This window comes from Siniperca chuatsi, linkage group LG5, assembly GCF_020085105.1.
Source record: "Siniperca chuatsi isolate FFG_IHB_CAS linkage group LG5, ASM2008510v1, whole genome shotgun sequence".
In the NCBI taxonomy this organism is placed as follows: domain Eukaryota; kingdom Metazoa; phylum Chordata; class Actinopteri; order Centrarchiformes; family Sinipercidae; genus Siniperca; species Siniperca chuatsi.
In genome coordinates this window covers 10658296-10671434 of record NC_058046.1, presented here as the reverse complement: position 1 = coordinate 10671434, position 13139 = coordinate 10658296, and the positions used below count along the sequence as shown (strand labels likewise).

Sequence of the window (13139 nt, the reverse complement as noted above, 5' to 3'; positions counted from 1 at the left end):
CTTTAATATAATAGAAATTCCTGTATCCCAGTATCATGAGTGCAACGGGAAATATTCAAGTAAAATGTGGAATAAATCTTTATTATACAAACAAGCATACATACAAGAGTCGGTACAATACATTGTATTGTCATCACACTTTTAACAAAGTAACACAACTGGAGTGTGTCAACTCCCTTTGAATCCATTTGGATGTACAAATCCAGATGGCTTGTGAGGGTAATCAACCATGTTAAAGTGTCCAGGTTTCATATTTATATCAGTGGGGCAGACGTTCTCAGAATATACTACAGTAAAAGCAACATCTGACTGCATCTACCAACTGCTTTGAAGCAGCACCTGTTATTATACCGCCTGAAATAATTCAGGCTGGGTTTAAAAAAATCGATTTTCTGATTCAAATCGAACTTCATTTGAATTATCAGATATCAATTTATAAAATCTGAGATCGATCTTTTAAATATTTGCCTTTTCTCGTGGATGTGTGAAGCTTTAATCCCATAAGGGCTTGTGTCCATATAGCCTAGCGAATTTTTCTGGCAGAGAAGCGCTGGAGTGAAGCACTTGTGCGGTAAGAGAGAAAAACGCTGTGGGGGTTTTGTTTCTGACAAGCAGATTGACATCAGCTAGGTAGCTAAAAAGAGGAGCAAAAAACACCCAGGTCAGAAAGTGGCGTTTACCCGTATTTTATGGACGTATGAGGCTGGGATGTAGCCGGTTTCCCCCAAGCTGCAAAGGGACCCCAGCCACCAGCGTTAGTTGCTCCTCTCCAGGAGTTAGGCTTACTTGTGGAAACTTTACAGATTTGGCTGCTTTCATGTGTTGTGCTGCTAGCTTGATGAACTCTTTCTTTGAGGTAAAAACAGCACATAGATGCGCCTAACGTAAGGAGAAGGAAGTTCACAAGGAAGTTCAACAGTGCATATAAATGTTGATACATAACCACATGGATACATGGACCACATGAATAACACTAAAATTCTACAACATATTATGCTAATTTAGATGTATCACGGAGGTTTTGTGAGTTGAGTGAAAATCTGCCATTCAGGTATACAGGTTCCCGGGCTGTGTGAGCAATCTATGTCTAATCTTCCTAACAACCTAACAATCTTTTTTTCTTTTAACGTGGAAATAACAGCACAACATTTAGAAATGCAGTACTTGATGATTAAGGGACATTATTTCAACCTTAAATGTCAAGTGGCTTTTCTTAATATCTAAATATTTATTTATAATATAATGTTTGGGGAAACACTGGAGCATCTGAGTGGAAATATTAGCTCTGTTATAGGTGATTTAAAGGGTCAATTCTTAATATAAACATTAATACTTTTAATAATGCACCAGGTTGGAGGGTTCCTCATACAATTTAGAAGGACTGTGATATGAGAGTAATGGGTGACATAAGATGCAGAATACTGTAATATGGGCTTTTGGGTTGATTGTCTGGTTGACTGGTAATTGAAGTATCCTAGTCAACAGATAATCCATCTTTTAGGTAAAGGTTGTTATAGTTAAACAATAATCTACAATAGTTGACCATGAATAAATGTTCTTTGTTACAAAATGACATACTGTATCACAATAATAATTTGGAAAGTTTTTCCTCTCCCAGTTGGAATGAACTGAAGTGAACTGCACAGAAGCTGAATATAAGCAGCAATCACCAATTCAACCAATAGTTGTATAGAAAAGAGTCACTGGTGTGATGAGTTGGTCCTGTCTATTCCAGGATTGTATAACTTCAACTTCAGCAACAGCTGATGCTGTACAGCTAGGCACCATGGGTCTGCCGTTCATCTGTCATCAACAAAAACAAAGAAGGAATCCTTTCTGTGTTGGTTAAGGCTAAGTACCGTACATTCATTGCATACAATAATTTCTAACGCTCTGCTTCTGAAACGCTCCCAGTGGGGTATGAAGCTTAGAGGACAGAATAAAACCGGGTCACAGACGCGACGTTATAAAGCCGTGTCCGGTGGAATCCCGGCGTTTGTTGTCAGTGGGCCACAACTTGAGCCCCATTTATTTAGCCTTTATTTGTTTACACTTTGGCACATTTGATACTGAAGAATACTTAAAAATGTGATGATTCACAGGCAAGTTCTGGAGTCTTTTTTCTATGATTTCTAAGTGGATTTATGGATGTTTATCCATGATGGACATCTGAGGATATCATAAGGATATTCTTGGGAAGTGTAAATCACACCGAATCTAAAAAAATTTGTATCATGTCTGTGTGTTAAAATTTGAGTTATGACTCACACAAACTGACTTGTGGCAACTGGGCACTCGAGGTTTTAAAGTACCTTAACTGGCTCCATGAGCTGTGTGTCAAAGTAACTGCAGCTGCTCCAACTGCTGACCTTGTTGGTGAGTCAAACTACAATAACTAACTTCCTGTTCACTGGCATGCACCTGTCCCTTTGACCTCACACAGTATCTTTGCCTCAAATCCCCCCACCACACACGATTCTCCCGTGCCCCCCTGGGGAGGTGCCTCTAACAGTGTGGAAAAACCTCTGCTCAATAGCCACTGTATTTTTAAAATTAATGTGTGAATTATGTATAGTAGTATATTTTCTGTTTAATATTTAAAGGAGCAGTGTATAGGATTTAGTAGCATCTAGCGGTGAAATAGCAGTTTGCAACGATTTGAATACCGCTCACATCATCCTCCCCTTCCAAGCGTGTAGGAGAATCTAGAGCCTGTGTTTGGTTTGTCCGTTCTGGGCTACTGTAGAAACATGGCGGTGCAACATAGTGGCCTCCATGGAAGTGGACACACACCCTCTGTAGATATAAAGGTCTTATTCTAAAGTAATGAAAACACAACGATTCTTATTTTCAGGTGATACACTAATGAAAACATACTAGTGAATATTATATTACATTTCTGCCAATAGCTCCTCCTAAATGTTACACACTGGACCTTTAAGACATAAAACTGCTGGAAAATCGAATCTAAACCCAAAATAATAAATTGAACTGAACTGTTGTACTGTAAACTGTCATCACACTGCTATAACTCTGCTTGGGATGCAGAGGGGACCAAGTGAAGTGTAATTATGTCCCACTCCTGTCTAGCTGCTGGTGCTGCTAGACTTTAATTAGCTCCATTCTCCTCACTACAGAGAGATTTTGACCAGATGCCTCGAGGCCCAGCCCAGGTGGTTATGGAGACGAGACTTCAAAGAAGGAAAAAAAAAAAGAATAATTTTTTGGTTCATTACTTCTGAAAGGCGTTCCTGGTGAGTTTAATAAATGTCACTGAGACAAGCAGGCCACCTCATGAGTTTCTTGGATTTTGAAGTGACTGATTGATTGGACTGTTATGAAAACAAGACAGATTTCATAAAGCAGCTTGGATGGTTTCCTAATGGCAAAGTGAGCACAGTAGCATATTGTGTGGGGAAGCCCATCTAGACTCTGATTGGCCTTTGTTGGCAGAAAAGAGGTTACCATCATGTTGGCTGGCAAAACATTTGTATTAACCAAATTAGTACACAACATAGGAAGTTAGGATTTAAGGGAAAAGGCATGATTGGATGTTGTAATTTTAGTTTTCTCTAAATGACGATCAACTGTAAATAATTGTTTAGGCTGAACTGCATTTGGTGCTTAGTCACTGCGCATTACAAACTAGGGTTAGACAAATATGTCAGATGTTGCAGTGCTGACAAAAATGTACACATTTTTTCTACTTTTTTGAGTGCCGTATTTACCAGGTCTGCACTGGTACGTACTCCTTGCAAAAAGCTCTCCCTTCTCCTGCCTCAGCTTTTATATGTTACCAAAATGCCAGCAATCAAAAACAAATCAAGCAGCCTTAAACAGATGCGTGTGACATGGAGGTCTGAAAAACGCAGGTGAAACGCCTCCTGTGTAGACAAGCCTATAATAGTAAATAGTTTTTTTTATATTGATTGAAATACTTTAATCTTGTCCAATTAATTTCTTATTTTTGTTACTGTTATGATTCAACATACAAATGAGTTAGGAGATTTTTGTTACTTCCAGAAAAAAAGAATACACATGCCAAATAAACACAATCATCATAGTGAGTAAAGTAAAACACTCCATCATATTGCATTGATCACAGCTTCCTAAACCTGTCTCTTTAAATTTCTAATATTTTTAAGGATTATTGTTCACTTAAATGTGGTAAGTATCCCTGTTTCACCTAAGAGTTTTTATAATGGTCTAAATGCTGTTTCAAATGCTAGGAAAATCGTTTACTTTACAATGAAAAATGAGAGGATATTAAATATAGTATAAATAAAGGGCCCCTGACAACATCCTAACCCTATATAATGGCATCACTGTGTACATTTGAAAAACACAAATCAGTCAAACCCCAGTAGATAATGTTTACTCACCAGTGCACAGATTCAAATTAAACACACAGTTGATTGTCATTCCCTTATCTAAATCTATATGAGCTGATAGCTTCGCAAAAGTTGAATATAAAATATATGTAGAAAGGTTTCACTCCACATCAGGTTTCAGTGGAACTAGCAGGAGCAGCAGCTGCAGGGATGACCCTTGATTAATTTGATGTAGTATTATATTTGCTGACAGAGTTACCACAGCAACTTTGAAATGAAAGGCAATGTCCTAGTCTCCTGAGATGCTCTATCAGCAAAGAGTGAGCAATGTAGGAGGGGTGGGAGACGCATTACACGATAAACTCATATTGACACTTCTGGCAGAATTCATCATTTCTGTCCCCAACCATTTTTTCTCTGAGAGAAACAGAGCCTCATGGCAAGCAGGGTGTTCTGTTAAGCCATTTACAATTATTTAAAAGGTGAAGATATCAAATTCCTATGTTGCTAGTAGAGGTGGCAAAAGGGAAAAATGTGATATGAAGTTAAGAAGCATCAGTCGCCAAACCAGTAACAGTAAGTATTACATCTAGTTGATTCTAGTTGATTTTGCTGTAGATGATGTCTCCATCTTTCACAACATCATGCTGGGAACATCTTTTACATATCCATTTTCTTTGTCTCTGTTTTATCCTCTCTCTGTTCATTACTTTTCATTTACAGGCCCTACCTTGTAAATTATTACACACCTGAACAAACAGAAGACTTCAGTGGGATCTATGATTTATTTTCCCTTCCCTTGGTTTTATTTCATTCTCATCCTCATGGAAACAACACCATACGTAGTGCTATGTACTGTTTTATTAGCCCTGCACATCCTAGCCTTCTTTCTGCTTACAAAGAGGCCAGTTCTTTGGATCCTGGAAGCCTTTTTACTCAGAGCAAGCTACAGAAGCCGGAGCGCACAGTAAATTATAAATACGCCATAACCTTTCAGTGTGAACCCTGCCTTTCATCAGCCCCCTGTAGTCAGATGGTCCTGGGCAGGCTCAGCTATCAAGAGCTGCCCCGTCTAATTGTTAAACATGTTCTTGTCAATCAAGCCTATCCCAAATGGCAACTCCTCAAACGGCGCTACAATGAGCTGCCTGAGCTGCAGTAGCCTTAGAGGAGTAATTGCCATCCACTCGCCAGAAGCCCATCTCCATTCCATTAGCGGCTGTACAATATGAGTGGTTGAAGCTAGTTGTTGACTGCAGACCTATTCAAGCTTGTACATGTGCTGAATAGCCCCTTTTCTGTGGCATGTGTTTAATTTCCACACGGACAGGCCAAACAGGAGGAGAGGTAATTGCATTTGTGATGGCATTGTGTTCACAGACAGAGAGGCATATTCTGTTCACTTCATGCATCAAAAAGCTACAGTAAATATTCACAGTGAAAAAAAGAGTCAATGAGGAGCTTGTGTGTGTGAGAGCCAAAAGAACTTCACTGTTATACTATATCACATAGTTCAACAGAGTTGTGCTAACTTTATTTAGCTGCTGTAGCTGAATTGATCTCCCCCACGAACCTTGTCTAACTCAGTTGCATGGTTTGTTAGGTATATATAAGCAGCTCTACTGAATGAGAAAACACTGTGTAACCTTGGGGGAGGCCGTTGGCAGTTGTCACATAATACATGATGCTGAGTTATCACTCTATGATATGTGCAAAACAACTATCAGATAAAGACACAAGAAGCTAGATCATTGTGGCATTGTCGATGGCAAAAAAACACTATTGATGGAGAGAAAAAGCCACTCTATGTGGAATAATGAGACGCTCTGAAATGGTCACCAACAATTGTAAATGTCTCTGGCTTCAATAAAGCACTGCAGCAATCTGTAAACCAAGATCTATTCTCCAGCCTCCACTCAAGTGCTTTTTCAAAGGCGGGCTACACTTCAGAGGTGTCGTTGAAGCCATCTCGAGATTTTGAAATGGATGTGGGGATGACGTTAAACGAAGGAGTGAGATCTTTCAAGCATATCTCATTCCAGTAAGCTGAAGGAGTGCGTTTAGATTCAGAATGGTTCCACTTGGCTGGAGAGAAACATTTTCTGAATTTAAACGCTAACCAATTCTTCAGCAAGCCCTTCGCTCACATGAAGCGTTAAATTCAACTCAAAGCAGCAGTAAAAGAGATTTACATTTTCCATATACAGGCTTTAGAGCCTTTGGTTTGGCTGAAGATTTGCATTAAGGGGATTTTTTCTTTCCTCCACTCCCATCTAAGAAACTTTGCAAAGTTTAATCATGGCTTCTGTTGACGCCCCTGGGTTTTGCATCTTAAGCTGTATCCCTCCAGCCTGGAAACATAAGAAAACTTCATCATAAGTTGTTCCAAAGTCTGAATATAGACCTCACAAATCATTTCCGACCAGGACTGTACATCTAAATATTACCCCCTCAAATATTGGATTTGTAATTATGGCTTTTTGTGTGGCCTTCCTGGTGTACAACTGCACACAAAAAAACCTCTAGCTTTGAAGGAATGGCTCATTAAAACCAACATTTCTTGCAGCAATTCTGTGAGGAATTTCATCTTCTGCTTAACACAGTGACTTTTAATTCAGTTTAAAAAAGGAGAAAGTCTACATTTCAAGTTATTTATCAAAGTCTCCTTCCAATTTGAATGCATTTCAACAACAGCATGGTTAATAATTTGTGGTCCTTACCCGCATGCCGAGCTCAATGTTCTCGCCTCCGTAAACTTCCATGCCAGGATCCAGCAGACCAATGTCGCCAAAGTATTCCCGATCAACCACAAAGGAGCAGCCAATCATAGCTGGAGTTCTGGATAAGCAGAGAGAGACAGCATCTTTTGAACATTATTATCCAGCCACTAAAACGTTATACACACACAGAGAATGCTAAAACATTCAATGTAATCAAGGCAGAAAGCATCTCAGGTTTTAGAAGGTTTTTTGAATGTGTGTGGAAAAATACATCAAGCATTAGTCTCAGTGTTTTCATAGTAAAGTTATAGTCTTAGTATTGATCAACTGAATGTAAATGTCCAGATATGAAACAGTTTGGGTTTTTCCTCCATGATTTAAAAACTTGCAAGAGTATGTTTATGCACTGAGAAGATGGATTTTATGGTGAAATGAAAATGAAAAAAAAAAATCTTTCAACCACTTATCAAGACTGAAAAACTCATTTACTGGAGATAAAATGTGATTTTTGAGTTTTTTGAAACTGTGGTTGATGCATGTGTGCAACATAGAGAGACTCTTGTTTCCATTGGTTTAGAACGAACTGCACAGTCTTATACGAGGTTAAGATACAGTATATCCGTATATATACTGTGTGACAATGAGATGATGAGGAAACTGCTGCAGTTACCAACTTCTGAGTATTCACAGTATTCTGTTGGGCCTTCCTTTTACCAGAGAGACCAGAGTGACAATATGGAAATGATTTGAATTTATCATCAGCTCATTTCAGCCTGGTATAGTATAAAAAAGCAGCCACTGTGATTGAGGCAGAGATGTCTTTTATCCAATCACCATACTTTGGGAGGGCTACTGGATTTTGTGTATCAAGTCAATCAATCTCTTGTTGCCATTTGGGTCAGCGGAACAACCTGTAAACACAACATATTATTATCTAATAAAGTTTTAGCGAACATGTTTAATTACACATTCAGCAGACACAAAGCAACATTAGCATTCATTTGGAGTCAAATTTCTGGACACCATATGAATTTAAGTCCAACAATCACTCTCTTTTAGCTCTGGTTTAGTCTCCACCAACTCCTGAAAATGTGTCTCTTTAGCTGCTAAATGCTCCACTGTGTTCATTAGCTAATTGCTAACTTTGTCTATCTTTGTAGTGTACAGTGGGTATATCAGAGCTTTTTGCTGAAAACAGTTGCCCGCTGCTGCTGGAAATGAGGTTGATGAGAGCAGTGAGAGTGAACCAAAACAGTAAAGTAAAACCAAAACAGTGAACTGAAAGATGCTAAAATGCTCTGTATCACTGAGCAGAACTACAGAGGTGAGCTACACCGTTCATATTACACATAGTAATTTGATACATTGTTAGAGTAAAATTAGTTAGCAAAAACTAACTAAGATAGAGAAGAAAATAAAACATGACACAAGTCATTTTCCCCACCTAGTCCAGTACAACAATCCAGAATAAAATAAAAATAAAAATTACAGTTAAAATTTTAACTGTAATTGTCAGATTTCATTATACTTATCACTAATGTTTTAACAGAAGAACCTACTTGAAAGGTACCAAGTTCAGCTAGTAGAGCAAGAGATAGAGAGTGTTTTTCACTAAAGAAAGTGGTTACTTTCCGCCTTTACTAAAAGAAATGGTCCCACTTCAGCTGCTGTCCCCACAGGGCTGCTTTTCACTACTATTATCTGTCAGTTCATAAGTGCTCTGGGACAAAGCCCCACAAAAAGCATTACATGCATACAGAGTACTGAGCTGCGTTATTTTTTTCTCTAAAGTGACCAATGAGTGGCTTTATTCTTTTTTCTGGAATGGTGCCCCGGGTAAGTTCACCATATATTATTGCACACACACACACACACACACACACACACACACACACACACAGACACAGGAGAGGCAAATGTCTGTCTTCCACTTCAGTTTGAAAGACATGGCAGCAGGAAATACTAGAAGGAGGGAGCTGCATTATGATTCATTGACTCTGTATTAAAAGAGTGCACTGAGCCATTAAGTGTGTGAGCCAAAAAGAAAGGTGCTTTTAGGTTTAGACCCAATATAAAACACTGTCTGGACCACCACCATGCACTGTTATTTTGAGAATCCTTGATCAGTAGATAAATAAATCTCTGATGCAGGGATGGATGTAAACCCTCCTGGGCCATTATATCTCCAAGAAAAGCTTTCATACCATTTTTGCTGACATAAATCTTTATGGCTTGACATTCATAGTATGTGTTATATGAGTAGTGTCAAATTGATGTAAGTTGCTCAAAATAAGACATTTTAAAGAAACAACAGTGTGAAGTCACAACTGATTTTTGTTAATGGTGCTAGCTTAGCACTATTAGCTCATTATTTATGTGACATCCAACAAATTACAGTGACAAACACTTCTTAGTGGAAAATACAGTAAATACTCAAATTAATGCTTAGAATGTCTGCTAATTATTCTTAATACCTTTGTTCCTCACTTGTTAAAATTACTCATGCTTGCTAACTTATACACTCTTATTGCCTCATACAGTCTTTGTTTAAATTATAAGGTGGTGACAGGGAGGCTTTCAAGTGCCAGTATTTGCACTCACTGTGCAGATAAAAAGACAGACACAGCACACACTCAGCCCCGTTCACCTCATCCTTTCTCCTCTCTTGACAAGTGACCTACCTTGCCTGTCTGCACAGTGCAAACTTTGTGCAGCTCTCTTTGAGTGTTCTCTTTAGAATAAGCTTCCTGGCAATGTCAACACTTTTTCTGTGTTTAAGTACAGGCTCAGCACCTTACGTCAGATGCATGTGATGATGAAGCGAAAACCTCTGGCTGACCATATTCATTATGTTTGTGATGCTTTTCAACACCAGATAAGGCTTAATGTCGTAAAAGAAACAGCCTCACATTGATAATAGTCAGAACTTTGGTGGGTTATGTATTGGTAATGTTTAGTGGAAGAAAAGAGAACAAATAATAGCAACGTTTGGTGCCTCCCTCATTTGTCTGGTGTGCAAGGTGATCAAACATGCAATATTTAAGCATGAAAAAGTAATTCCTCTACTAGAGTCAACTAACTGTAGCCAATTAAATGAATAATTAGAGCCAGCTGTTCCTCCACAAATGCAGAAAATAGAGGCTGAATATTGTACATGACCACTTGGTCTCAAGAATCAAACAGTGACACTGACTCACAATTTTACAGCAGTGTTCAGCAATCAAACAAAGAGAAATCAATCATAGAAGAGGTAGAGGTACCCATTTTTCCATAGACAAAAACGTTCAATAGACTTCGATGCAATGCCACCGCAGTGTCTACCCTGTGTGACTCTGTCATCAGTTGTGTGTGAAATACAACACTGTCTCCAGTGGGGTTTTTTTGTAACATTTTGTAAAAGTGGGAATGACACACCCAGCCATTGTTCTCTCTACATCACCACTTTTTTTTTTCACTTTTGCACTGTTGTTTTGGCTCTTTGTACCTACATGTGTACAGCACAGAGTACTCACTTTTCTGAGGTTTTTCAAACAGCAACTTGAGAGAACATGTGTTAGCGAAAAACTGCATTAAACATCACAGATTGATGGTGGAATCTTCTGGTGGATTTCTCATTTAATGTCATTAGGTTTAGTTATTTTTAGTGTACAGATGGTCAGCCTGCAGGGCTCATCCGCCCTTCACACCCCTTAACTTTGGCCCCCAGATCATTTGCTATCAGTATGAAGTATGAACATTTGATACATGTATGCAATTTGGCAAGATAAAGATTTTCATTTAAGATTGCTTATTTCTCTCCCAGATGAAGACACTGCTGTTGAACTGCTTTTTGAAGTTGACATCTGGCTTGTCTGTGACCTCTCATTTAAAATTGTATGAAAGCCCTGATGCTTCAAGTAAGGTATGAGAGGAAAATGCAGACACATAAATGACATTTTCAGTAATTTTATAAGTAGCTTTTTAAAAGTAATACATATTTTTTCTTTAAGATATTTGATTCATACAGCAATATTTTCAAAGTGATAAGTTGACTATCATAAAAAAACGTTAAAACTGTTAATTGTTAAATTTATTTAACCATCAAAGCCACTCTTGCATAGGCATGGCGGATATATAATCACTGGACTGGCAGATGATCTAAAGGTAGGAAATTGCATGTCTTCTATTTTTTGTCTATAGTCCTATTAAATGTTCCTTAAGCAGTAATTTGATGGTTTATATTAAACTTCTTTTTATCTAGGGAAAGCTTATACTCCTATTCGTCTCCCTACGTCATATTCATGTACTGTACTCAAATGCATTTACACATATTTGCATTTTTTCAAGTATCTGCTTAAGCAAGATGCTTAGATTGAAGCATTTTGTTGAAGTATCCCTTTAACAAAACTGCATCCTTTAGGCCACAGCAGATGACAATCTTAAGAAATTACATAGATTTTTAGTGTGGGCCTTCCTTATAAAGCATTACTCTTATCCAAACAGATAGCTTTCTACTTAGGAAACAACAGTCTCCATGTCATTTTAGTTGAAGATTTCAGGTTTCTGACCACACATCAAAACCACTTGGTGGCCATTTCCACTGTCTTCCTATTCTGTCCTGTCAATAATCGCTGTAGTTGCCAAAGAAAACCTCATTTTGTCAAATCTCCAAAATGGTTGCAATCCTCTGTACTCAGAATGTGGCAGCGAGTAAAAGGGCACAAGAAGGCTTTGTGCCTTCTTGTGCCCTTTTGTTGTTGAATGTGTCCAAACAGCCAGAAAAGACTTTGAGACTGAGCTCTGAATGGCTACAGAGCTTATGTTGTTGATGGGCAGAAACCATGAGGAAACAAGTGGGAGAATGATTTCCAATAGAAATCCACACAGCCGACACACTTCAGCTGGGCCTTGAGGCGATCAGTCCATTTGTAGCAAAGTGTCAATAGGGAAACACGAACCAGCTCTGCAGTGTCTGAGGCTGTTCTTATCTGTTCTCTTATCTCAAGTCTAGTACTTGATACTCAATAATACATGATTTTCATGGAGCTTTGATAAGACATCAAATATTTAGGTCCACAGTATAAAATGTAATCACATTGTTTGTTTGTATGAAACCAACTGTATCAAATGAAACTGTTATTGCTTTGCCTATGCTGGACCGAGCGAGGTAATGAAACTGGTTCAGAATTCAGTTTTTGTTGCCCTTGGTCAAAATCCGACAGTATGTGTGAATGTTTTAGCTTATAGTAGTTTGGGCTATTAGACGACATTCTGGCAGTAAGCGTCAGTATGTTTCATGTTTGCAGTGAAATGCAGCAGCCAAGGATTTAAGTGATACAAATCAACAAATGTACTCTTTTCTGATTCCAGCAACTGTTCAATTTGCAGATGGGTTTAGAGTCAACTGACAGAGTTACTGATCAATATTAAAGCACGACAAGGTCAATCCTAAAATAGTGCAGGCCAGTGTGCAGCCTCAGATCCTCAGGCAGGCTCCTTAAATTCTTGCAATGTCTATTCTTGATACTAAAGTTGATCGGGCTTTTGGCTCTTGAGCAACCTGGCAGAGAAGCTTATGCAACAGTAGCTAATTTACTTAATGTGATTACTTTTACTTTAGTTTTTCCTGTGTCTGTTTATGTTCTTTATGCTTCTTCTTGATCTTGTGGTACCTTTTTTTGTACAAATTAATACACTGAATTCAAGGCATACTAGGGACCTCCTGCTGATATTGAGCTGCAGCCCTGTTGGCAAGTTCCACATCTTACTTGTCTCAAATCTCAAAAAAAAAAAAATCCATCCCTTGTGTGTATTGCTTTTGGCTACAGCAGGAAGCTGCTTTTAGTGAAAAACTCTAAGAACCCACTGTACACTACCTGCTCAGCACCAACAGTTAGTGACTAGCTGGTGAACATAGTGGAGGCAGCTAAAGAGCCAGATATTTCCCTCAGGAGTCAGTAGAGACCAAAAACTGAGCTAAAAGAGTGAATATTAGACTTACAATTGCCAGGTGGCTAGAAACACGAAGAATGAATGATAATGTTGCTCTCTAACTGCTGGATGTGTAAATAAGCAACACATCTGAGCAATTTCTTTCTGACTGAAGTGT

At 38.5% G+C, this 13139-nt stretch overlaps 1 protein-coding gene across 1 annotated transcript in view; it reads right to left on the bottom strand.

Annotated features, from left to right (window-relative positions):
• galnt9 (polypeptide N-acetylgalactosaminyltransferase 9) overlaps positions 1–13139 on the bottom strand; it is an 89048-nt gene that overhangs the window by 27506 nt on the left and 48403 nt on the right. The window contains exon 6 of the mRNA XM_044196972.1: positions 7052–7169. Within this exon, the coding sequence (XP_044052907.1) occupies positions 7052–7169 (118 nt within the window). The remainder of the gene's footprint in view (positions 1–7051; positions 7170–13139) is intronic.